A 27,012-nucleotide genomic window follows, 5' to 3' on the forward strand; every position below is an offset into this window, starting at 1 on the left:
CTAGCGGTTCGTTGTGGAACTGTAGGTTTACGTCTCTCTCTCTCGTCGGTCTCGTCTCCGTGAGACACCGGCTCACCATATGCCTCCCAAAACAAGACACAGTGAAGCATCGCGAATTATTTTAACATAAGTAGCTAGATAACAGAACGGACATCAAGCCAGTTGCGTTATTCACAGTCAAGCCAGCTAGCTAGCTTAGCTAACTCTGCCATGGACCCGCGAGACACAGCCCCGGATTCGTGGGAGCAGGAGGAGGATGCCGAGGCCCGAGCCGCCGCGGGACTCCAGTCCGCACTCGCCGCTCTCAACGTCAATGCCAAGCCGTTTGTCCCGAATGTCAACGCGGCGGTGTTTGTACCGACCTTCTTTCAAAGCAGCCCCACGGAAATCCCAATATCCGACGGTCACGGTAGGTTAGGGCGTGATGTTGTGGAGTGTTGTAATAACGGGATTTTGACAGCTGCTCTTATTGCCTGGGGTTAGCCAGGTTAGCTACAGTAGCTAGCTAGATAACGTTAGCTATCTTGGGGTTGTAACGTTAGCTAGCAAGCCTACTAGACTAGTGTATGATATTGCTCAACCCCAATGTGACTGTTTTGACATGATGGTGCAACGTTTATAGCTAGGCCTACTGCTCATGATGCTATTATTATTGTTAAGCCATCACCCATACTGGATTCCTATTCCAAAAGCTCCAATGTCCATTTAATGCCAATGATAAAAGCAACAACTTGTCTCTTCACAGGTGCTGACCCAGTTGCCAGCATGGAGCTGTCAGAAACAGTTGGTATGTGTTTTTTGTTTATTACTATATTATTATGTAGCTAACTATTCTTCCATCTTTTACTTCCCTTTGCCACTCAGGTGTGTTGTACTTTACACAATGTTATTGTTTTGGACAATCACAGACTTATCAGATTGTTTGTTGAAGATGTGTATCACAGGTGTTTTTAAAAAAACCTTTAGGTTTCAATCGTTATTTTTTACCTGCAGAAGGTTGCCTTGCCAACTTCCACCCAACTCATTCCAGAAGAGATTACAAATGTCCGTCAGTCAGTATTGTCTACCATTCATTCATTCAGACATTGAAACATCTCTTCAGGCCTACTGCTCACTGGGAGGTAGCCTAGGCCTGAAGGCCAGTTCTGGGAGACATGACAAGGTCCAACTGGGAGGGTTGGCAGGCTCCCACTCCCTACATGCTTATCTATAGCATGATGCAACATCACAGGCCTATGCCTAAAATATACTAGTACACTGGAACACGTGGAAACAGATAGAGGATATGACGTTTGTTAGACTGGTATAACCAAATCGGGCAGTCCAGTTGTTGTATTTTCAGGGAATGTTGCTGTAGAGGTACTATGTTGACCAGCCCTATATATGTTTTACATTTGGCCAGAGAACACTGTGCACATCTACTCAGGTTACATACGCCTGATTTATCTGTTAGTGTGACACCTGGCTGAAACTGTAGCCTGCCAGAGAGAGAGAGATAGAGAGGACATGAGGGGAGTGAGTTCTGAGTGACTGTTGAAGTTACCTCGTGGGTTTATAGTTCAGAACAAAGATGCCGTTTTTGTAATGTGTGGTTTATTTTTTCTGTGGTGTTGCATGCAATGTAAGCATGCCTCTGAGCAGTTGTCATCATGACCTTCTCCAGATTGTGAATGACACGTGTTGAGAAGGGAACAGGCATTGTACATGTTTAAGTGTTTAATTTCATGGATGAGGAGGTGAAGGCCTTGTGAACAGAGATGCTGCTATGGGAAGAGTTTTTCTGAAGTACTAATCTGCATCAGTGCTAGATTAACTAGAATTTCTTTAAAGAATGCATTTAATTTGTTCAATATACAGTAAAGTTATCTAGCTATCACTACTATCGCTACAAAGCTATATCACTATTAAATAAGGATATTGAACATCCATGGTATACAGTGCCTTCAGAAAGTATTCACACCCCTTGACTTTTTCAATGTTTTGTTGTGTTACAGCCTGAAATTAAAATTGATTAAATTGGGATTGTGTGTCACTGGCATACACACAATACCCTATAACGTCAAAATGGAATTATGTTTTTAGAAATGTTTACAAAGTCATTAAAAATGAAAAGCTGAAATTTCTTGAGTCAATAAGTATTCAACCCTTTTGTTATTGCAAGACTAAAATAAGTTCAGGAGTAAAAATGTGCTTAACAAGTCACATAATAAGTTGCATGGATTCACTCTGTGTGCAATAATAGTATTTAACATGATTTTTGAATGACTACCTCATCTCTGTACTACATACATACAATTATTTGTATTGTCCCTCAGTTGAGCAGTGAATTTCTAACACAGATTCAATCACAAAGACCAGGGAGGTTTTCCAATACATTGCAAAAAAGGGCACCTATTGGTAGATGTTGAAAAAGAAAAGAAGCCAACATTGAATATCCCTTTGAGCGTGTTGAAGTTATTAATTAAACCTTGGATGGTGTATGAATACATCCAGTCACTTCAAAGATACAGGCATCCTTCCGAACTCAGTTGCCAGAGAGGAATGAAACCTCTCAGGGATTTTACCATGAGGCCGATGGTGACAGAGTTACAGAGTTCAATGGCTGTGATAGGAGAAAACTGAGGATGGTTCAACAACATTGTAGTTACTCCACAATACTAACCTAAATATCAGAGTGAAAAGAAGAAAAATATCCCAAAACAAGCATCCTGTTTGCAATAAGGCACTAAAGTAAAACTGCAAAAAATGTGGCAAGGAAATGAACTTTATGTCCTGAATATAAAGCGTTATGTTTGAGACAAATCCAACACAACACATCACTCTTCATATTTTCAAGCATGGTGGTGGCTCCATCATGTTATGGGTATGCTTGTCATTGGCAAGTTTTTTAGGATAAAAATAAATGGAATAGAGCTAAGTGCAGGTAAAATCCTAGAGGATGGTTTAGTCTGCTTTCCAACAGACACTGGGAGACATATTCACATTTCAGCAGGACAATAGGCCAAATATACATTGGAGTTGCTTACCAAGACGACATTGAATGTTCTTGATTGGTCTAGTTACAGTTTTGACTTAATCGGCTTGAAAATCTATGGCAAGACTGGAAAATGGCTGTCTAGCAATGGACAGCTGTAATCGCTGCAAAAGTTGATTCTAACATGTATTGACTCAGGGGTGTGAATACTTATGTAAATGAGATTCCTAGAATTTCTAAAAACATGTTTTCACTTTGTCATTGTGGGGTATTTTGTGTAGATGGGTGAGAAAAGGTTTTATTTAATTAATTTTGAATTCAGGCTGTAACACAACACAGTGTGGAATAAGTCAAGGGGTATGAATACTTTCTGAAGGCACTGTAGGTGACCACAACTATGTAATACATGTGTAATAAGCCAATTTCAGTGTCATAGTGTATGAGGTCAGAGATCAAAGAGCATTGTTTGAAGAGAACGTGCAGACACCGTGCAGTTCCGCACACAGTTTAGATTAATAGTGTGCCGGTACTCTCCTCTCTGTTCACAAGCTATCTCATATACCCATCATGCACCTGTGAAATCTGCTGGATGTGCGGACTACCTTCAACAAAAGAGCATTGTTTCATGGTCTACATCAGTGGTAAACAAGTGCCGCTTTTGTTCTTTAGCTCCAGTGGAGAACGGAGGAGGGACAGAAGCAGACATGATGGTGGAGGTGGAGACGTGGGAGCAGAAAGAGGAGCCCGGGGAAGGAGAACCAGGAGGAGGGGGAGCCCTGGGAGGAGAGGGGGGTTCCAGTGAGGAGGTGCAGGGAAAGGAGGAGGAGGAGATGATGGAAGAGGAAGAGGAGGAGGAGCTGCCCATGCTCAAAGTAATCCCCCTCCCACCAGACGCCCCGAAGAAGGAGCATGTCAATGTGGTGTTCATCGGGCATGTGGGTGCGTTCCTACTGTATACTATTACCTCATGGTCTTCTTTCCTACATCATTTTTTTTTATTCCTGGACAGAGAGCAAGTGCTGTTAGAAATTGTCTGTATTCATTTGGATTGAAGAACAGTTTTCATTTTTTCAGATGCTGGTAAATCAACTATTGGAGGTCAGATCATGTGAGTAATAACATGGTTATCAATAACTATTCCAAGATTCAGGTTACTGAAGATGGCTTAACATTTTCTTCTACGGTATGATATCCATTGCTACTAATGCCATGGCTATCTAGAAATAAAATGTTCTCTCCTATATTCATCAGATCAGGCAATCTCTGTTTATCTTTCTTATTGGAGGTATTTGACAGGAATGGTAGAGAAAAGAACACTGGAGAAATATGAAAGAGAAGCCAAAGAAAAGAACAGAGAAACATGGTGAGTTTACCTTCTGGTGTGACTAGATTCAGTTATGTATATGCTTGGAAATAAAAATGACAGACTATTTCATCTTGTATCCGTATCTTGCTCGCCAGGTACCTGTCCTGGGCTCTGGACACCAACCAGGAGGAGAGAGACAAGGGGAAGACGGTGGAGGTGGGGAGAGCCTACTTTGAGACAGAGAAAAAGCACTTTACTATCCTGGATGCCCCCGGCCACAAAAGCTTTGTCCCCAACATGATCGGTGGGGCGTCACAGGCTGACCTGGCAGTGCTGGTGAGTTTTCCCAAACAATGCTTAGTGGAAGGCATTTCTCTGGCCACTTTTCATATCTGCTGCGTCGAGGCAAAACAGGCCCCTGTGTCCCTGTTAGTTGTATCGTTGCCAGTAGACAAGTTGACTGAGACTGCATTTGTTTAGCAATGGGATTTTGTGTGATAAGAAGAGGACTGACTTAACTATATAATGAGAGAGTATTTTCTAATATGCATTCTGGTTCTGAAAAGTCTACATAGTAGATAATGTACAGTACCTGTAAGGTGTACCCTAGTGTTTATCATTATCTTCTGCACCCTATGCTAGTCTAACGTAACCCTATGTTGTGGTCAGGTGATCTCGGCCAGAAAAGGAGAGTTTGAGACAGGCTTTGAGAAGGGGGGTCAGACGCGGGAGCACGCCATGCTGGCCAAGACGGCTGGAGTCAAACACCTCATCGTCCTCGTCAACAAGATGGACGACCCCACTGTCAACTGGAGCTTGGAAAGGTAACAGTCAGTCCAATGTACAGTGCATTCGGAAAATATTAAGACCCCTTGACTTTGTTCACATTTTGTTACATTACAGCTTTATTCTAAAATGGATTAAATATATATTTTTTAATCAATCTACACAATACCCCATAATGACAAAGCAAAAACTGATTTTTAGAAATTTTTCAGATGTATAAAAAATTTAAAAGAGAAATACCTTATTTACATAAGTATTCAGACCCTTTGCTATGAACCTCGAAATTGAGCTCAGGTGAGTCCTGTTTCCATTGATCATCCTTGAGATGTTTCTACAACTTGATTGGAGTACACCTTTGGTAAATTCAATTGATTGGACATGATTTGGAAAGGCACACACCTAGCTATATAAGGTCCCACAGTTGACAGTGCAGGTCAGAGCAAAACCAAGCCATGAGGTCGAAGGAATTGTCCTTAGAGCGCCAAAGACAGGATTGTGTCGAGGCACAGATCTCGGGAAGGGTACCAAAATATTTCTGCAGCATTGAAGGTCCCCAAGAACACAGTGGCCTCCATCATTTTTAAATGTAAGAAGTTTGGAACGACCAAGCGTCTTCCTGGAGCTGGCCGCCTGGCCAAACTGAGCAATCTGGGGAAAAGGGCCTTGGTCAGGGAAGTAACCCCAGAAAATCTCAAGTGTTATTACATACAGCCAGTAAGAACTATTGGATATTAAAGCGATGTCAATTTACCATAATTACGACCGGGAATACGTCTTTCCCGGAGCGGATCCTTTGTTTGGACCTTCACCCTGGACATGCGATCTCATCCCAGAGGCTGACCCAAAACAACGTGGTCGCAGCAGGAGAGGCAGACGGAGCGGCCTACTGGTCAGACTCAGAAGGCGAGGACACCATCCACCGCTTCCGAGCATATTACTCGCCAATGTCTAATCTCTAGATAACAAGGTGGACGAAATTAGGGCACGAGTTGCCTTCCAGAGAGACATCAGAGATTGTAACATTCTCTGTTTCACGGAAACATGGCTCACTCGGGATATGTTGTCAGGGTCGGTACAGCCACCCGGTTTCTTCATGCATCGCGCCGACAGAAACAAACATCTCTCTGGTAAGAAGAAGGGCGGGGGTGTATGCCTTATGATTAACGACTCATGGTGAAATCACAACAACATACAGGAACTCAAGTTTTTTTTGTTCACCTGACCTAGAATTCCTAACAATCAAATGGGATATGTTCCGGATAGCGTCAGACAATAACATTGACGTATACGCTGACTCGGTGAGCGAGTTTATTAGCAAGTGCATCGGAGATGTCGTTCCCTCTGTGACCATTAAAACCTTCCCTAACCGTGGATTGATGGCAGCATTCGCGCAAAACTGAAAGTGCGAACCACCACTTTTAATCATGGCAAGGCGACCGGAAACACGACCGAATACAAACAGTACAGCTATTCCCTCCGCAAGGCAATCAAACAAGCAAAGCGTCGGTATAGAGACAAAGTAGAGTCGCAATTCAACGGCTCAAACAAGAGACGTATGTGGCAAAGTCTACAGTCAATCACAGATTACAAAAAGAGAACCAGCCCCGTCGCGGACACCGACGTCTTGCTCCCAGACAAATTAAACAACTTCTTTGCTCGCTTTGAGGACAATACAGTGCCACTGACACAGCCCGCTACCAAAGCCTGTGGGCTCTCCTTCTCTGTGGCCAACGTGAGTAAAACGTTTAAACGTGTTAACCCTCGCAAGCCTGCCGGCCCAGACGGCATCCCTAGCCGCGTCCTCAGAGCATGCGCAGACCAGCTGGCTGGTGTGTTTACGGACATATTCAATCTCTCCCTATCCCAGTCTGTTGTCGCCACATGCTTCAAGATGGCCACCATTGATCCTGTTCCCAAGAAAGCCAAGGTAACTGAGCTAAATGACTATCGCCCCATTGCACTCACTTCTGTCATCATGAAGTGCTTTGAGAGACTAGTCAAGGACCATATCACCTCCACCCTACCTGATACCCTAGACCCACTTCAATTTGCATACCGCCCCAATAGGTCCACTGACAATGCAATCGCCATCACACTGCACACTGCCCTATCCCATTTGGACAAGAGGAATACCTATGTAAGAATGCTGTTCATTGACTACAGCTCAGCATTTAACACCATAGTACCATCCAAACTCGTCATTAAGCTCGAGACCCTGGGTCTCGACCCCGCCCTGTGCAACTGGGTTCTGGACTTTCTGACGGGCCACCCCCAGGTGGTGAAGGTAGGAAACAACATCTCCACCCCGCTGATCCTCAACACTGGGGCCTCACAAGGGTACGTTCTCAGCCCTCTCCTGTACTCCCTGTTCACCCACGACTGCGTGGCCATGCACGCCTCCAACTCAATCATCAAGTTTGCAGACGACACTACAGAGGTAGGCTTGATTACCAACAACTACAAGACAGCCTACAGGGAGGAGGTGAGGGCCCTCGGAGTGTGGTGTCAGGAAAATAACCTCTCACTCAACGTCAACAAAACAAAGGAGATGATCGTGGACTTCAGGAAACAGCAGAGGGAGCACCCACCCATCCACATTGACGGGACAGGAGTGAATGTGGAAAGTTTTAAGTTCCTCGGCGTACACATCACAGAAAAACTGAAATGGTCCACCCACACAGACAGCGTGGTGAAGAAGGTGCAACAGCGGCTCTTCAACCTCAGGAGGCTGAAGAAATTTGGCTTGTCATCTAAAACACTCACAAACCTTTACAGATGCACAATCGAGAGCATCCTGTCGGGCTGTTTCGCAGTCTGGTATGGCAATTGCACCGCCCTCAACCGCAAGGCTTTCCAGAGGGTAGTGCGGTCTGCACAATGCATCACCGGGGGCAAACTACCTGCCCTCCAGGACACCTACAGCATCCGATGTCACAGGAAGGCCAAAAAGATCATCAAGGACAACAACCACCCGAGCCACTGCCTGTTCACCCCGCTATCATCCAGAAGGCTAGGTCAGTACAGGTGCATCAAAGCTAGGACCGAGAGACTGAAAAACAGCTTCTATCTCTAGGCCATCAGACTGTTAAACAGCCATCACTAACATAGAGAGGCTGCTGCCAACATACAGACTGAAATCTCTGGCCACTTAAATAAAATAATAAAGGTATCACTAGTCACTTTAAATAACGGCACTTTAATAATGTTTACATATCCTACATTACTCATCTCATATGTACAGTTGATGTCGGAAGTTTACATACACCTTTGCCAAATACATTTAAACTCAGTTTTTCACAATTCCTGACATTTAATCCTAGTAAGAATTCCCTGTCTTAGGTCAGTTAGGATCACCACTTTATTTTAAGAATGTGAAATGTCAGAATAATAGTAGAGAGAAATGTATTTAAGCTTTTATTTCTTTCATCACATTCCCAGTGGGTCAGAAGTTTGCATACACTCAATTAGTATTTGGTAGCATTGCCTTTAAATTGTTTAACTTGGGTCAAATGTTTTGGGTAGCCTTCCACAAGGTTCCCACAATAAGTTGGGTGAATTTTGGCCCATTCCTCCTGACAGAGCTGGTGTAACTGAGTCAGGTTGGTAGGCCTCCTTGCTCGCTTTTTCAGTTGTGCCCACAAATTTTCTATGGGATTGAGGTCAGGGCTTTGTGATGGCCACTGCAATACCTTGACTTTGTTGTCCTTAAGCCATTTTGCCTCAACTTTGGAAGTATGCTTGGGGTCATTATCCATTTTAAAGACCCATTTGCGACCAAGCTTTGACTTCCTGACGGATGTCTTGAGATGTTCCTTCAATATATCCACATCATTTTCCTCCTCATGATGCCATCTATTTTGTGAAGTGCACCAGTCCCTCCTGCAGCAAAGCACCCCCTACAACATGATGCTGCCAACCCGTGCTTCACGGTGGGGATGGTTTTCTTTGGCTTGCAAGCCTCCCCCTTTTTCCTCCAAACATAACGATGGTCATTATTGGCAAACAGTTCTATTTTTGTTTCATCAGACCAGAGGACATTTCAAGTACGATCTTTGTCCCCATGTGCAGTTGCAAACCGTAGTCTGGCTTTTTTTATGGCGGTTTTGGAGCAGTGGCTTCTTCCTTGCTGAGCGGCCTTTCAGGTTATGTCGATATTTGGACTTTTACTGTGAATATAGATACTTTTGTACCTGTTTCCTCCAGCATCTTCACAAGGTCCTTTGCTGTTGTTCTGGGATTGATTTGCACTTTTCGTACCAAAGTATGTTCATCTCTAGGAGACAGAGCGCGTCTCCTTCCTGTGTGGTATGATGGCTGCGTGGTCCCATGGTGTTTATACTTGCGTATTATTGTTTGTACAGATGAACGTGGCACCTTCAGGCGTTTGGAAATTGCTCCCAAGGATGAACCAGACTTGTGGAGGTCTACAGATTTTTTTCTGAGGTCTTGGCTGATTTCTTTTGATTTTCCCATGATGTCAAGCAAAGAGGCACTGCGTTTGAAGGTAGGCCTTGAAATACATCCACAGGTACACCTCCAATTGACTCAAATTATGTTAATTAAGCTATCAGAATCCAAAGCCATGACATAATTTTCTGGAATTTTCCAAGCAGTTTAAAGGCACAGTCAACTTAGAGTATGTAAACTTCTGACCCACTAGAATTGTGATACAGTGAATTATAAGTGAAATAATCTCTGTAAAAAATTCTGTTTGAAAAAATTACTTGTGTCATGCACAAAGTAGATGTCCTAACCGACTTGCCAAAACTATAGTTTGTTAACAAGAAATTTGTGGAGTGGTTGAAAAACAAGTTTTAATGACTCCAACCTAAGTGTATGTTAACTTCCGACTTCAACTGTATATACTGTATTCTACACCATCTACTGCATCTTGCCTATCACATTGATCATCCATATATTTACATGTTCTTATTCATCCCTTTACATTTGTGTGTATAAGGTAGTTGTTGTGAATTTGTTAGATTACTTGTTAGATTTTACTGCATTGTCGTAACTAGAACCACAAGCATTTCACTACACTCGCATTAACATCTGCTAACCATGTGTATGTGACCAATAACATTTGATTTGAACCAAGAACAAGATGGTCACTGACAGAGCTCCAGAGTTCCTCTGTGGAGATGGGAGAACCTTCCAGAAGGATAACCATCTCTGCAGCAGTCCACCAATGAGGCCTTTATGGTAGACTGGCCAGACGGAAGCCACTCCTCAATAAAAGGCACATGACAGCCCGCTTGTAGTTTGCCAAAAGGCAACAAGATTCTTTGGTCTGATGAAACCCAGATGTAACTATTTGACCTGAATGCCAAGTGTCACGTCTGGAGGAAACCTGACACCATACCTATGGTGGCGGCAGCATCATGCTGTGGGGGATGTTATGCCAGCTGCAGGAACTGGAAGACTAGTCAGGACTGAGGGAAAGATGAACGGCGCAAAGTACAGAGAGATCCTTGATGAAAACCTGCTCCAGAGTGCTCAGGACCTCAGACTGGGGCAAAGGTTCACCTTTCATCAGGACAACAACCCTAAGCACACAGCCAAGACAACGCAGGAGTGGCCAAGTCTCTGAATGTCATTGAGTGGCCCAGCCAGAGCCCGACTGTCACGTTCCTGACCTTATTTCCTTTGTTTAGTCTTTGTTTAGTTGGTCAGGACGTGAGCTGGGTGGGTGTAGTCTATGTTATGTGTCTCATTTAGGTGTGTCTGATTTGCCTGATATGGTTCTCAATCAGAGGCAGGTGTTTTATGTTGTCTCTGATTGGGAACCATATTTAGGTAGGCTGTGTTCACTGTTTGTTTGTGGGTGATTGTTCCTGTTCGTGCGTTCATGTTATTATGTTCTCAAGTTCAGGACTGTAGCGTTGTTGGTTTCTTTCTGTTTATTGTTTTTGTTCATGTTTAAAAGTATTCAAATAAATATGGATACATACCACGCTGCGTTTTGGTCCGATCCTTGCTCCTCCTCAGACGAGGAGGATTACGACGTTCGTTACACCGACCTTGAACCCGAGCGAACATCTTTGGAGAGACCTGAAAATAGCTGTGCAGCAACGCTCCCCATCCACCTGACAAAGCTTGAGAGGATCTGCAGAGAATAATGGAAGAAACTCCCCAAATGCAGGTGTGCCAAGCTTGTAGCGTCATACCCAAGAAGACTCAAGGCTGTAATCACTGCTAAAGGTGCTTCAACAAAGTACTGAGTAAGGGGTCTGAATACTTATGTAAATGTGTTATTTCAGTTTTTATTTGTAATAAATTTGCAAACATTTCTACAAACCTGTTTTCGCTTTGTCATTATGGGGTATTATGTGTAGATTGTGTGTTGATGGATTTAAAAAAAGATTTGATCCATTTTAGAATAAGGCTCTAACGTAAAAAATGTGGAAGAATTCAAGGGTTCTGAATACTTTCCGAATGCACTGTATATACATGCATCTTGTTAGAGAGAGCCAAATGCAGTGTCCCATCTAATGTGTTGTTTGACCCTCATGCTGCATGGCTGGTTATGACAGACAGTCATAGAATAGGAAAGATATAAAAATGGAGATTGTGTTCCTCAATTAGTCAACATTGTAACATTGATATTGATATTTAACACAGTAAAATAACCCATCCTCCTCCCTCTCCACTACAGGTATGAGGAATGTAAAGAGAAGTTGGTGCCATTTCTGAAGAAGGTGGGCTTCAACCCAAAGAAGGACATCTACTTCATGCCTTGCTCTGGGCTGACGGGAGCCAACCTGAAGGAGCCCATAGAGGAGTGCACATGGTACACGTAAGTCAACCTCCCCTCAGTTCTCTGCAGAAAGTACACGTAAGTCAACCTCCCCTCAGTTCTCTGCAGAAAGTACACATAAGTCAACTCCGTTCAGTTCTCTACAGAAAAGTACACGTTAAGTCAACCTTCCACTCAGTTCTCTGCAGAAAGCACCAACGTAAGTCAACCTCCACTCAGTTCTCTGCAGAAAGTACACGTAAGTCAACCTCCCCCTTCAGCTCTCTCTCCAGAAGTACACATAAGTCAACCTCCGTTCAGTCTCTGCAGAAAGTACACATTAGTCAACCTCCCTCAGTTCTCTGCAGAAAGTACACATAAGTCAACCTCCCCTCAGTTCTCTGCAGAAAGTACACATTAGTCAAACTCCCTCAGGTCTCTGCAGAAAGTACACATTAGTCAACCTCCCCTCAGTTCTCTGCAGAAGTACACGTAAGTCAACCTCCCTCAGTTCTCTGCAGAAAGTACACGTAAGTCAACCTCCCCTCAGTTCTCTGCAGAAAGTACAGTTGAAGTCGGATGTTTACATACACTTAGGTTGGAATCATTAAAACTCGTTTTTCAACCACTCCAAAAATGTATTGTTAACAAACTATAGTTTTGGCAAGTCGGTTAGGACATCTACTTTGTGCATGACACAAGTAATTTTTCCAACAATTGTTTACAGAAAGATTATTTCACTTATAATTCAGTGTATCACAATTCCAGTGGGTCAGAGGTTTACATACACTAAGTTGACTGTGCCTTTAAACAGCTTGGAACATTCCAGGAAATTATGTCATGGCTTTAGAAGCTTCTGATAGGCTAATTGACATAATTTGAGTCAATTGGAGGTGTACCTGTGGATGTATTTCAAGTCCTACCTTCAAACTCAGTGCCTCTTTGCTTGACATCATGGGAAAATCAAATGAAATAAGCCAATACCTCAGAAAAAAATCTGTAGACCTCCACAAGTCTGGTTCATCCTTGGAGCAATTTCCAAATGCCTGAAGGTACCACATTCATCTGCACAAACAATAGTACGCAAGTATAAACACCATGGGACCACGCAGCTGTCATACTGCTCAGGAAGGAGACGTGTTCTGTCTCCTAGAGATGAACGTACTTTGGTGTGAAAAGTACAAATCAATCCCAGAACAACAGCAAAGGACCAAGATGCTGGAGGAAACAGGTACAAAAGTATCTATATCCACAGTAAAACGAGTCCTATATCGACATAACCTGAAAGGCGCTCAGCAAGGAAGAAGCCACTGCTCCAAAAACGACATGAAAAAGCCAGACTACGGTTTGCAACTGCACATGGGGACAAAGATCGTACTTTTTGGAGAAATGTTCTCTTGTCTGATGAAACAAAAATATAACTGTTTGGCCATAATGACCATCGTTATGTTTGTAGGAAAAAGGGGAGGCTTGCAAGCCGAAGAACATCATCCCAACCGTGAAGCACGGGGTGGCAGCACCATGTTGTAGGGGGTGCTTTGCTGCAGGAGGGACTGGTGCACTTCACAAAATAGATGGCATCATGAGGCAGGAAAATTATGTGGATATATTGAAGCAACATCTCAAGACATCAGTCAGGAAGTTAAAGCTTGGTCGCAAATGGGTCTTCCAAAGAGACAATGACCCCAAGCATACTTCCAAAGTTGTGGCAAAATGGCTTAAGGACAACAAAGTCAAGGTATTGGAGTGGTCATCACAAAGCCCTGACCTCAATCCCATAGAAAATCTGTGGGCAGACTGAAAAAGCGTGTGCGAGCAAGGAGGCCTACAAACCTGACTCAGTTACCCCAGCTCTGTCAGGAGGAATGGGCCAAAATTCAACCAACTTATGTGGGAGGCTTGTGGAAGGCTACCCGAAAAACGGTTTGACCCGAGTTAAACAATTTAAAGGCAATGCTACCAAGTACTAATTGAGTGTATGTACACTTCTGACCCACTGGGAACGTGATGAAAGAAATAAAAGCTGAAATAAATTTCTCTCTACTATTATTCTGACATTTCACATTCTTAAAATAAAGTGGTGATCCTAACTGACCTAAGACAGGGAATTCTTACTAGGATTAAATGTCAGGAATTGTGAAAAACTGAGTTTAAATGTATTTGGCCAAGGTGTATGTAAACTTCCGACTTCAACTGTACATAAAAGTCAATCTCTTTTTGGGTGCTGAGTGGCGGTTGCTTGTCAAGTCTTTATTTTCATAACAGTCCATCAAATCAATGTATATTTTTTCCTCCTCCATAAAACAGCTCTGCTAACTTCTATGAAGCTATCAAAGTTCTCTCTGTCCCCATAATAATTGATAATCCATAAATGTATTATTAGAAAATATAATAATTGATTGTCCCAGTTGTTCTTCATTGACAGGGGGTTGCCATTCATCCCACATCTGGACAGCCTGCCAAGCTTCAACAGAATCACAGATGGCCCTGTCAGATTACCCATCGTAGACAAATACAAGGTGAGCTCAACTGCTGTCATGAGTTATCCCAGTTACATATCTCTAGCTCTGTATTGCACTCAACGGCATAACTTGCATAATTTTAACCACACCATCTTATTCTGTAGTAATTAATAATCCATTATGAATACATTATCTCAGAGTTTGACAAAGGCTTATGAAATGTCTGCTAAAATACAAAGATAATGCAGCACTGTGCAGCTGCTACACACACACTCACACACACACACATACACATACACATACACACACACACACTGGCCTTCCCACATCACGTCCAGATGAGGCCCTCTGTTCCGTTCTGGGTGTCCTTCCAAGTCCTCCTTACTGTAGCCAAGGACAGCAGAGCACAGCCATTTTCTCCACAAGATAATTTAGCCTTCTGGCACCGGTTTCACCAGCGGGTGTTTTGGAACAGGTTAGAAGGAAGGAAATTATATTGTATAGCTTTCTCAGCAGGTCTTCCGCACATACACACACACACACACTGCTGTGGTTGTGTAAGAGGGGTGTTATGAAACCCAGGAGCCCTAACTAGATCTGCTATTCAGTTGATATAATGGGATTACGGTCCAGTTAATTGGCGGCTGGTTAGGTTGTTAGACTAGCTGGCAGTGGGGATCAACAGCTTAGCGCTAGACGCTAGTACACTCAATGAAGTAATCTTAGGTGGGAGCATAGAAGAGAAAAGAAACAACCATTTTAATTGACTAGACAGAATCAGTTTTTGTTTTTTCATTCATTCAATATAAGTGCTAATTTTCTATGGTAACCTAGTGTGAGCAGAATCCGTAGTAAACTGCAGTGTCCTTCCTAACCCTTAGTACCACTTCCTTTAACTGAGGGGGGTTCTGATGAGCATTTTTCTCTGCTAATACAGGACTAATAAAGGCCTAGTTCACTCATTTAGTGGATTTAAGCACCATCAGAACCCCTACTTCCCGAGCCAAAAAGGTGAAAGGTCTTTCTGTGCCCTTAAGCAAGGCATTTAACCCTAAGTGCTCCAGGGTCGCTGTTGATAATGGCTGACCCTGGCCGTGACTCCATTCTCCGAGGTTTATAAAAACCTCTTAGATCGGAGTAGAAGATGAGAAAGGAAACAAAGGATGTAGTGTAATAATACAATTTTCTTTAACTTGTAGTAAGTAAGTAGCTTTGAGCCGGACCGGCTCATAGGAGCAGGAGCCTATCTCCTGTTTCTGTAGCGTGAGGCAGCTTGACGTACATGTACAACACCCCCTGGACAGGACACTAGTCTATTGCAGGACCTTACCCCCAAACTATCTCCTTAATGTTGAGTGCCGAGCAGAGATGCATCGGGGACCATTTTTACAGTCTTTGGTATGACTCGGCCGGGGATCGATCTCCCAATCTCGGGGTGGACACTCTAACCACAAGGCCACTGACTATAATTGGTAGAAAACCCTTAACCTGGTCTTGGTTGTGCTCTGTGTTCAGGATATGGGCACTGTGATCCTGGGGAAGCTGGAGTCTGGGTTCATTGCCAAAGCCCAGCAGCTGGTCATGATGCCTAACAGGGTAAGGCTCTCCATAGGTCATGCATCTGTCCTGGAGAGTATACATTACACAAGTGTACAGGAGACCCTTTCACAATTTACATGTACTTTTTAATTTCTTTGGCAGATGCTCTGCAGAGAAACGTCTTGCTAAGTAATTTAAATTTAAATTGTGAAAGGGACTCCAGACTTCCACATTACCATGCACTTCAGGTTTGGATTCTCCAACATGTACGCATCTGTGTTAAATACTTTACTTCAGGTTCTAATGTTATATTTCCCTTCCCAGCCCCAGTTTATCTTGCGATTTAAGATTACTAATATAATACTTGTTGTATAACATATACACTGAGTGTACAAAACATTAAGAACATCTTCCTAATATTGATTAGTACCCCCTTTTGCCCTCAGAACAGCCTCAATTCATTGGGGCATGGACTCTACAAGGTGTTGAAAGCGTTCCACAGGGATGCTGGCTCATGTTGATTCCAATGCTTCCCATAGTTGTCAAGTTGGCTGGATGTCCTTTGGGTGGTGGACCATTCTTGATACACACGGGAAACTGTTGAGTGTGAAAACCCAGCAGCGTTGCAGTTCTTGACACACTCAAACTGGTGCGCCTGGCATCTACTACCATACCCTGTTCAAAGGCACTTAAATCTGTTTTGCCCATTCACCCTCTGAATGGCACACATACACAATCTATGTCTCAATTGTCTCAAGGCGTCCCGCACCTGAGCCGCCACCGCGGATAGATGCCCACCCAGACCGTCCCCTATAGGTTCAGGTTTTGCGGCCGGAGTCCGCACCTTTTGGGGTGGGGGGTTGGGGGGGTACTGTCACGCCCTGACCTTAGAGAGTCTTTTTATGTCTCTAGTTGGTTTGGTCAGGGTGTGATTTGGGGTGGGCTTTCTATGTTTTGTTTTCTATGTTTCTTTATTTCTATGTTTTGGCCGGGTATGGTTCTCAATCAGGGACAGCTGTCTATCGTTGTCTCTGATTGGGAATCATACTTAGGTAGCCCTTTTTCCCTCCTTTCAGTGTGGGTAGTTATCTTTGTTAGTGGCACTTTGCCCTGTAAGCTTCACGGTTGTTTTTCGTTTGTTGGCGACATTATAAATAAAAACAGAAATGAACGCTCACCACGCTCCACTTTGGTCCAGTTCTTTCGGCGGCCGTGACACTCCTCCCCTTCATCTACACTGATTGAAGTGGATTTAGTGACATCAAAAAGGGATAATAGCTTTTGTTTTGTATACTCAGTGTATATACAGCACTATGATACATGTGATGTGTTATCCCCCAGCACACAGTGGAGGTGCTGAGCCTGCTGTCTGACGAGGTGGAGACAGATGAAGCTGTTCCTGGAGAAAACTTGAAGCTAAGGCTGAAGGGCATCGAGGAGGAGGAGATCCTGCCTGGCTTCATCCTCTGTAATGCTGAGAACCTCTGCCACTCCGGACGCACTTTTGACGCTCAGGTAGGCTACGTTCCTTAGGACATGACTAAGGTCATTTTAGATCGGTTGGTAGAGCATGGCGCTTGCAATGCCAGGATAGTGGGTTCCATTCCCGGACCACCTGTACGTAAAATGTACAGTGTATGCACACATGACTGTAAGTTGCTTTGGATAAAAGCTTCTGCTAAATAAATGGCATATGTTATCATTGTCTAGGATTAGTTTACAAAGATACACTGCATCAGAGAAATGCTAAATGATAGCGATGGTAGATTGGATTGACTAAATACAGTTGAAAYTCGGAAGTTTACATACACTTAGGTTGGAGTCATTATAACTTGTTTTTCAACCACTCCACAAATTTCTTGTTAACAATCTATAGTTTTGGCAAGTCGGTTAGGACATCTACTTTGTGCATGACACAAGTAATTTTTCCAACAATTGTTTACAGACAGATTATTTAACTTATAATTCACTGTATCACAATTCCAGTTGGTCAGAAGTTTACATACTCTAAATTGACTGCCTTTAAACAGCTTGGAAAATTACAGAAAATGATGGCATGGCTTTAGAAGCTTCTGATAGGCTAATTGACATCATTGAGTCAATTGGTGTACCTGTGGATGTATTTCAAGCCTACCTACAAACTCAGTGCCTCTTTGATTGACATCATGGGAAAATCAAAAGAAATCAGCCAAGACTTCAGAAAAAGAATTGTAGACCTCCACGAGTCTGGTTCATCCTTGGGAGCAATTTCCAAATGCCTGAAGGTACCACGTTCATCTGTACAAACAATAGTACGCAAGTATAAACACCATCAGACCACGCAGCATCATGTTGTGGGGGTGCTTTGCTGCAGGAGGGACTGGCGCATTTCACAAAATAGATAGCATCATGAGGGGGGAAATGATGTGGATGGATTGAAGCAACATCTCAAGACATCAGTCAGGAAGTCAAAGCTTGGTTGCAAATGGGTCTTCCAAATGGACAATGACCCCAAGCATACTTCCAAAGTTGTGGCAAAATAGCTTAAGAACAACAAAGTCAAGGTATTGGTGTGGCCATCACAAAATCCTGACCTCAATCCTATAGAAAATCTGTGGGCAGAACTGAAAAGCATGTGCGAGTAAGGAGGCCTACAAACCTGATTTAGTTACACCAGCTCTGTCAGGAGGAATGGGCCAAAATTCACCCAACTTATTGTGGAAGGCTACCTGAAACGTTTGACCCAAGTTAAACAATTTAAAGACAATGCTACCAAATACTAATTGAGTGTATGTAAACTTCTGACCCACTGGGAACGTGATGAAATAAATAAAAGCTGAAATAAATCATTCAACTATTATTCTGACATTTCACATTCTTAAAATAAAGTGATGATCCTAACTGACCTAAAACTGAATTTTTACTAGGATTAAATGTCAGGAATTGTGAAACTGAGTTTAAATGTATTTGGCTAAGGTGTATGTAAACTTCCGACTTCAACTGTATGTAAACTCCAGTACTTGCACCTCTGCTATTTTCTCTGGTGTTTTATTATTATTTTTAAATTACTTTGTTTTCAGATTGTCATCATTGAGCATAAATCCATCATCTGCCCAGGTTACAACGCAGTCCTACACATCCACACCTGTATTGAAGAAGTACAAATCACAGTGAGTTACTAAGTTACATTAGCTTGTTAACAACCCCTAACCTAATCACAGTGAGTTACTAAGTTACATTAGCTTGTTAACATCTCCTAACCCAACCGGGTCTCTATCCAAGTATAGCCTGCCCACCACATGTATCTTCTCGGTCAGTGAATAATGTTCATTACTAAATAAACCTGTATTCAAGTCAATTCTCTCCTCAGGCCTTAATCTGTCTAGTGGACAAGAAGACCGGTGAGAAGAGCAAGACGCGACCTCGCTTTGTCAAACAGGACCAGGTGTGCATCGCCCGGCTACGTTGTGCTGGAACCATCTGCCTTGAGACCTTCAAAGACTTCCCACAGATGGGGAGGTTCACCCTACGAGATGAAGGTTGTGTGTGTGTGTTCCTGTGGGATTGTTTTATACCATGTTTTGTTTCTATTGATGAATATCAAAAAGCTTTAAACAACAAAACCAGTGCCAATGGAGTACTAAAGGTTTTTATAAGTATGGAATTGTCTCCCTTTTCAGGCAAAACCATTGCTATTGGCAAAGTGCTGAAGCTGGTACCAGAGAAGGACTAATGTGAAGCAGCATGGAATCCTGGGACAGTTGTCATGAAAGAGAAGGAAGCTGCTGACGCCTACCTAGCCAGCCACCCCCTCTTACATACCACTATCTGTTGAAGACGAGGAGGAGAACAAATCATGTTTGAAAATAAAGAAGAAACTTAAAAAAGTGACTGAATCAGTTTTTATGATGAACAATGTTAATGAAAGACAAGTCCAGTGTGTCAGCTTTCTCATATTGAGAGCTCAGCTATGCCACTAATGTAGCCACTACCCTTTCCCAGGCCAACCTCACTCTGTGCTGGTCCACCTTTTGTTTTGGAAATGGGAATGTATGCGTTGTTACTTCGTTTGGAAAGGAAGGGACTAGCGTTGCATCCGGTTGCATCATATTTGGACCATAATTAGCTAGTTATACGCATTCAAATCCCAAATATTATACCGAAATGGTAATATTTTGGTTGTAGGTATCGCCATACCAAAATCATAATCTGGTATGTTCACACGCACACAATGAAACAAACATGGTTCCTGTTGTGAACGTGTGTTGTCATGTTACCAATCAACAACAATGAAAATAAAGTATCAAACTGAGAGAGAAAAATTAAAGGCTCTGTTTTTCTCAATTTCTTACAATGTTCATTTGGCCTTTCGGGAATGGTTTCCACTAGTTACCACAGCCACAAAGTCAAAATTGGTCTAAATGTAAGGTTATGGTTAGGCGTAAGGTAAGGAGGGGTTGAGGTTAGGGTTAGGTTAAAATCAGATCAAATTGTAGAAATAGGCGGGGTTTATGACTGTGGCGGTGGTAACTAGTGACCTTTTTGAATTGTCCTCAAACTGTTTGCAAATAAAGTTGGGAAGTTTCAATTGCAAGAGTGACGTGAGTCAATCGATATGCGCATGCGTTACCCCGGATAAAACACGTGAAGAAGCATGGCAGACAAACCTGAAGAGTTGGCGCTGGACCGGGTGCAGGTAATGTCTAAAAATCTATTTGATAATGTATTTTTTAACCAAAGTGTAGTTATATGGATGCCAGGAAAAGCGGGGTGATATCAGTAGGTTATGTTTTGTAAGCCACCTTTCTCTGGAGCTAGCAACCAGCTGGATAGCAAGCTAGCTAGCGTTAGCTTGTGCGGTCGGATAGTTCGCGACACGAGGCAAGTCACTTATTTTCTGTATTTTAACTTAACTGGAAACGCTGTGAACACACTTTCAGAGTTGTCTACAACTCCTCCCATTGGTTCTTGGTAAAACTGCCATTGGAAAAATATCGACCCTTTACTAGTCCGACTTTTGTAGGTTAATAGTGTTGAAAGTGAAAAAGTTGTAACGTCGGCTAGCTATCGCTCGCTTTCTCACCTGAACGGACTTGTTCAGGACGATTTGTGTAACTTAACTAGCTACCCTATTGCGGCTAGTTATTTGCATTTGGTCAATGTGTTTATTTTAACAAAATTACAGAAATATTAATTTGTCACACACATTTCTTCATAACTTCTCATTGTGTTCCCAGGTAAAGAAGGCAGTTCAAGCACTGCAGGCTTTCCTGAAGACTAAGTCTACCCCAGACTCCCTGCTCCTGGACGAGAGTCAACACCTATCCCTCCTCTTTACACTATGGAAAATCCCCAAGCAGGCCCAGACCATCCGGATGTGAGTCCCTCTGCCAACACTGTCCAGAGCTACAAACCAACATGGTTACATAATATGTGCTTAACTATGGAAAAATACAGTGAATGTGTGGACCAATTAACACCTTGTCCTGCAGTATAGTGGTGAAACAGTCCAGTAATAACCACAAGTCCTCTGTTTCTCCCTCAGCCCCTTGCCTCATGGCATCCGCACCAACACAGATGAGGTGTGTCTCTTCACCAGAGATGAGCCCAACATGACCCCCGACCAGACCCAGAGGTTCTACAAAAAACTACTGGCTGAGAGAGGGGTCAAGAATGTCACAGAGGTATTACTAACCAACACCAATAATAACATTTGTTATTATTATTGATTGTTTGTTTTTCTAGACACCCGAAGTGCTTACCTCATCCTCCAATACATATTTTCATCTGCTTTGCTTTGTAGCTAGTATTTAGTCATCCAATGTGAATAAGTGCACCTCAGCAAACCCTGTCCTCCTGTCTGTGTTGGCCATGGGCAATGATGGTGCCATAGTGACTCAAAGTATATCCAGACGGACCTCCCTCTCTATTGGAGCCTGTCTCTACAGCTTTGACACAGTTACCTACTGTATACGCATGTAATAATGATCCGTGCTTGTCGTTTTGATATGGTCCTTTACTTGTTGGTGCATGACTCGACTTACCCAGGCATATCCCTGTCTTTCTATAGGTGATCCCTTACAGAACGCTGAGGACTGAGTACAAGCCCTTTGAGGCCAAACGAAGGCTGCTGGGGAATTTTGACATGTTCCTGTCAGACGACCGTGTTCGTCGCCTGCTGTCCTCACACATTGGCAAGCACTTTTACGAGAGGAAAAAGTAAGCTTGAAATATGTTCTATTGGTTGATCAACTTGTCTGTTTTAGTCAAATAATCTATTTAGACATATTTTTGCATTGGTTCGGAACCTGTTTCACTCTCAGTATGAAATTTGTTTTAAATCCAGTGCTATATGAACCTCATTCCAGTGAGGCAGGGGAGCGGTGTCCTTTTTGTGCCGTCTCCCTGTTCACTCTCTGGGAACATCAACATAGCCCCAAGTGTTGTTCCCTGGCTTTGAAATGCATCAAATCACTTAAGTTGAAATGTGCCTTCAAGCTAGCCCTTCTGGCGTTCTAATCTAATGGAGTGTTTTCTCTCCTCTGCTTAGGGATCCTTTGTCAGTAAACCTGAAGAGCAAGAAGCTGGCCTTGGACATCCAGCGAACCATCCAGGGAACAACCATCTCCATTTCTAAGAAAGGCTGCTGCTGGTGAGGCCTGCTCCCAGCTTGACTTAATGAATGATTGCACCCCAGCAAACCCTGTCCTCCTGTCTGTGTTGGCCATGGGCAATGATGGTGCCATAGTGACTCAAAGTATATCCAGACGGACCTCCCTCTCTATTGGAGCCTGTCTCTACAACTTTGGCACAAAATGGCAAGTGTCTAATATTGTTAGTGTTCATAGAATTCATTAATTCACACTGCCTCTTGTATCATGTAATTGATTGTTTTAGCATGGCTCGTGTGGCCCACTCTGGGATGGCTGCAGATGAAATAGCCGAGAATATCGACTCGGCTGTTAGCACCATCGTGACCAAACTACGCATGGTGAGTTTGCTGCCAGGGATCCTCTTGAGTTCACGAATGACTTGTATCCAGTCACTACTGATATTTACACTTGTATATGTTAATGTTAGGTATACTCAATGTTAAATGTTTGGGCCCAGTCTGAAAATCACTTTGGATAGCTGTTGTCTGGGGTGAGTTTACTAGGCCTATAGTACTGTGGTACATTAAGCTTATTGCCTGCTATTTATCGCAGAGGGATTAAACCCATGTGCCTCCCCCACCCCAACTAAGCAAGGCCTTTGACAAGAGGCCACAATCAGATGCTAATCACAGGATAGCAATGTTTTTGGCTGTACCATTAAATGTTTTTCCCAGAAATGAAGTTGACCTAAAAAGGTATGCGTGAAAATACATGTTTGAGACTAGATGTCTGCGGTCTTGCTGCTTTGTAGAAAGGACCATTGATAAAGATCATCCACCTGAAGAGCCAGTCATCAGTAGCTCTGCCCATCTACACCTCTAACATGAACCACCTGACCCTCTTAGAGGAGACACAGAAACAGGCCCGCGCAGCCATGGACGCAAAGGTAGGAGTGCTACACACAAATGCTTCTAAGTAGTATTTTAAGATTATAATTGAAGTTATATTATCTATTTTTGTCAAATTAAATCTTTCAAAGGACTTGTCTTTGCACTGGTTCGGAACCTGGTTCACTCTCCGTATGAATTTTGGTTTAAATCCAGTGCTATATGACCCTCATTCCAGTGAGGCAGGGGAGCGGTGTCCTTTTTGTGCCGTCTCCCTGTTCACTCTCTGGGAACATCAACATAGCCCCTGGTGCCACATATGTACTAGAGGCCAATTTCATATATATAGACACAGACCCCACATCCTCCTGCTCATAAAGAATACCTGTAACTTTTGTGAATTTCAGAAAAATGCAAGCAAACAAAAGTCTGCTAAGAAGGAACAGAAGTCTACAGAAAGAAATACTGGTGCTGAAGTAGAGGAAGAGATTCCACAGCTTSTTCCCATGGTAACGCCAAGTAAAAAGGCTAAACTGGAGGTCTGTACCACATGTCAAACCAAATGCATTTTAATTAGATTCTATTTTTAGTTGGATCAATTTTGTTTTTTGTCAAATTACATATTTGCTGACTTGTCTGTGCACTGGTTTGTAACCTGGTTCACTCTGGTTACAAATCCAGTGTTGTATGAACCTCATTCCAGTGAGGCAGGGGAGCAGTGTCCTTTTTGTGCTGTCTCCCTCTTCACTCTCTGGGAACACTGATAGACTGTGGAGGTTAATTGACACTTTGTATCAGTCCAATCTCCTCTCTGTCCTGGCACACCAGAGGTGGAACCAGCTTCCCCCTGAAGCTCGGAAAGCAGTCCCTGCCCATCTTCTGAAAACATTAGAAAACCTACCTCTACAAACATTATCTTCAATAATCCTCACCTTGGCCCACCCCCCCAGCTCTGATTTTACTGATGGTTGTTATTGAAGAAATGTACTTTCTATGCATGTGGTTGTCCAACCTAGCTGTCTTAAAGATGAATGCACTAAGTTGCTCTGGATAAAAGTATATGCTAAATGACTAATGTATCTACAGAAGACTCCTCTCAGTACTTTGCTAATTGATTGCTCCTCTGATGCCTGTAGAAGCAGACCAAGAAGGGGCTTGAGAAGGCTCCCAACCCGACAGGGGGGAAGAAGGCTCCCAACCCGACAGGGGGGAAGAAGGCTCCCAACCCGACAGGGGGGAAGAAGGCTCCCAACCCGACAGGGGGGAAGAAGGCTCCCAACCCGACAGGGGGGAAGAAGGCTCCCAACCCGACAGGGGGGAAGACAGCTATGAGAAGAAAAAGGAACAAGAAGACTGCTTAAAGGAAAGTGCCTCAATCTTGATGACTGTTTTGTCTTGACAACTCAATGAACAAAGCATTCCTCTCCATTAATGTCTGTGTATTACTCCCCCTTTCTCTACGTGGAACTCTGACTTCACACTGATTATAAAGGACTGGTTTATAAATATAGAACTGTTAACATTTCAGTTTGTTGAATTGATCCAAGGACAAACTCAAATGAGCTGCAATTGTCTGTCTGCCTCAAAGGGTTGTTTAATATCATCTTGTGTAAGCTCTACTTGTAAATTAAAAATACTACTAAAGTATGTTGTGTGATTTCTTATACAAAATGGGCTCACTGTCAATATTTAGTGAATAAGATGTCTGTAATCATCCTCAGTCTCATTTCGTGGGTGTTCTGGTTGTTGGGGAACAGCGAGATGCAACCAGAGGAACTTGGTCAAACTAAGGAACAAAGGGATCTGCAGTGTTGTCAGGAAGGTGTAAAACAGTCTTACTWATGATTCTGGTGGAACGGGAGGGCCCTGAACGACGGATGGAAATGTTATTGCTAACTGGCAGTAAGCCGTCACTACGTTATTTATCCGTACACCGCATCAGCTCCATCTAATGAACTTACCAGAGAGACACTGAGAATATGATTTGACAGGTAATTTTGTTTTAAGTCAATTGGCAATATAATAATAAAGCGGTCTGTAATAGTGTTCAGTTATAACCAATTATGTATATAAACCATGGATTGGTCACTCACTATCAATTACATTTAATTCAAGGGGCTTTATTGGCATGGGAAACATGTTTACATTGCCAAAGCAAGTGAAATAGTTAAACAAAAGTAAAATTAAAAATAGTGAGCAGTAAATATTACACAAACATTGTGTCATATCTATATACAGTGTTGTAGTGATGTGCAAATAGTTAAAGTACAAAGTGAAAATAAATATGGATTGTATTTACAGTGGTAGTTTTTCACTGGTTGCACTTTTGTTTTGGCAACAGGTCACAAATCTTGCTGCTGTTATGGCACACTGTGGTATTTCACCCAATAGATATGGGAGTTTATCAAAACTGGAGTCATCGTCATCTCCCAGTGTCCCGACTTCAGGAAGCAGAGTGTCCCAGGACTGAGAAGGTCTCTGATTATGTCCCTGAGCAGACAGTGGTTATCATGGGTCAGGACAGCATGACGAGTGGAGCTGGAACCATGATTCTCCAGGAGGGAACATACAGCCAAACTCCAGACTACAACTCCAGCCTGCCTGTCCCTTCCACTGATGAGGGCACCACTATACTGGTCACAACTAAGACAGTACAGACCTTTAACCACACAGAGGAAAATACAGAGGGGTTGTGGAGGTCTGGCTTTGTAGCTTGATGTCTCTAGTCTAGAGATCAGATGTGCTCTCTCACACACACAGGTTTTCATAAAAAGAACTGTCAATGAATACTGTTTTTGAAAACAAGTGAACGTTTAACACTGATACAGATCCAAATCGCTCCTAACCGGTCATATGACAACAGTGTGTCTGGTCATGTGACCTGCAGCGCCGACGTTGTTTCGCTTTTGCAGGCAGGGGCACCGAAGTGTCAAAACGAATTCCTTTTATTACAGCTAAACGATTCCCAGAGCCACGTCAGTCCAGTCGCCGAATCGACCAATGCGGATGGGTTTGTTAGTCAACCATTTTATCTACAAATGTGACTCGGTTTAACTATATAGCGATAGTGATAAACGACTACTCGCAGGCCTCTATAGTTCCAGCCGACAGGAGCAACAGTGGGCCACGGACCGAGGTTGTGTTGATGGGAAGAAGGGAGGGTTGTGTTGATGGGAAGAAGGGAGGGTTGTGTTGATGGGAAGAAGGGAGGGCTGCATCATGGAAGTTGTGCTCTCTGCCACCTAGGGTTCGGTTCGTACAGAATGTGATGAATCGCAATAGAATTCTGGATATCCACCAAGTCGAACCGAAGAGCCATGAACTAGTTTACATGTGGTGTGTCAACAACTAACATACTCGGACTGACAGAATGAACGGTGAGTTGTAGCAAAAAAAAAWATATAACTTGTTCTACCATTACCAGTTGACACCTGGCTTTGGTTTATTACGCGAATTTTGTCTGGTTTACGCACATAGGCATATTAAAACAAAGGTTTAGAATGGATGACAAGGCATAATTATCATCATGTGAGTTCAGGTAGGCGTGAAGGATAGATGACTTCCCGCGTTTATCTTGAATCTCCCCATGCAAATCGATTTTTTCCTTTAACTGCATAACACCATAGATGTCATCAAACAAAGTGTTTATCAAAGAAACCCTTCCAATTATAATAGTAAGACTTATTGTATTGCTCCTGAGTCCTGACTAGCCCAACGTTACCGTAACTCCTTAAGGTCGAAGGAACTTGT

At 43.0% G+C, this 27,012-nt stretch overlaps 3 protein-coding genes and 3 non-coding genes across 6 annotated transcripts in view; all 6 read left to right on the forward strand.

The window, feature by feature from the left end:
• Positions 1-22: 22 nt before the first annotated feature.
• On the forward strand, positions 23-19,772 carry LOC111978150 (eukaryotic peptide chain release factor GTP-binding subunit ERF3A). The gene is made up of 14 exons (XM_024008032.3): positions 23-409; positions 746-787; positions 3,644-3,913; positions 4,049-4,082; positions 4,260-4,337; positions 4,436-4,616; positions 4,950-5,104; positions 11,722-11,862; positions 14,228-14,321; positions 15,780-15,860; positions 17,145-17,318; positions 18,863-18,952; positions 19,153-19,321; positions 19,463-19,772. The coding sequence occupies exons 1-14, from the start codon at positions 211-213 to the stop codon at positions 19,513-19,515; spliced, it is 1,761 nt and encodes a 586-aa protein (XP_023863800.1). The 5' UTR covers positions 23-210; the 3' UTR covers positions 19,516-19,772.
• A 599-nt stretch (positions 19,773-20,371) lies between these two features.
• Positions 20,372-24,909, forward strand: rsl1d1 (ribosomal L1 domain containing 1). Its single transcript, XM_024008506.2, has 9 exons — positions 20,372-20,478; positions 21,020-21,159; positions 21,328-21,466; positions 21,853-22,001; positions 22,333-22,434; positions 22,680-22,773; positions 23,187-23,321; positions 23,670-23,801; positions 24,399-24,909. Exons 1-9 carry the CDS (start codon positions 20,437-20,439, stop codon positions 24,621-24,623), a joined length of 1,158 nt encoding a protein of 385 aa, XP_023864274.1. The 5' UTR covers positions 20,372-20,436; the 3' UTR covers positions 24,624-24,909.
• LOC111978831 (small nucleolar RNA SNORA55) lies at positions 21,616-21,743 on the forward strand. The gene has a single exon (XR_002879234.1). It is a non-coding gene; the product is annotated as a small nucleolar RNA SNORA55 (small nucleolar RNA).
• Positions 22,471-22,598, forward strand: LOC111978832 (small nucleolar RNA SNORA55). The gene has a single exon (XR_002879235.1). It is a non-coding gene; the product is annotated as a small nucleolar RNA SNORA55 (small nucleolar RNA).
• LOC111978836 (small nucleolar RNA ACA64) lies at positions 22,889-23,014 on the forward strand. Its single transcript, XR_002879239.1, has one exon. It is a non-coding gene; the product is annotated as a small nucleolar RNA ACA64 (small nucleolar RNA).
• Positions 24,910-26,155: 1,246 nt separating the features above from the next.
• The window catches only part of LOC111978102 (sorting nexin-29), a 186,852-nt gene continuing 185,995 nt past the window's right edge, over positions 26,156-27,012 (forward strand). The window contains 1 exon segment of the mRNA XM_024007911.2: positions 26,156-26,639. Coding sequence (XP_023863679.2) covers positions 26,633-26,639 — 7 coding nt within the window. The 5' untranslated portion in view covers positions 26,156-26,632.

Source organism: Salvelinus sp. IW2-2015, linkage group LG18, assembly GCF_002910315.2.
Source record: "Salvelinus sp. IW2-2015 linkage group LG18, ASM291031v2, whole genome shotgun sequence".
In the NCBI taxonomy this organism is placed as follows: Eukaryota; Metazoa; Chordata; class Actinopteri; order Salmoniformes; family Salmonidae; genus Salvelinus; species Salvelinus sp. IW2-2015.

Excerpts from the sequence above, each read along its gene's own strand:
- LOC111978150 (XM_024008032.3), top strand. The coding sequence starts at position 211 with ATGGACCCGCGAGACACAGCCCCGGATTCGTGGGAGCAGGAGGAGGAT. Across the intron at positions 4,083-4,259 it reads ACTATTGGAGGTCAGATCAT|GTATTTGACAGGAATGGTAG; the intron begins GTGAGTAATAAC and ends TTCTTATTGGAG. Across the intron at positions 18,953-19,152 it reads TTGAAGAAGTACAAATCACA|GCCTTAATCTGTCTAGTGGA; the intron begins GTGAGTTACTAA and ends TTCTCTCCTCAG.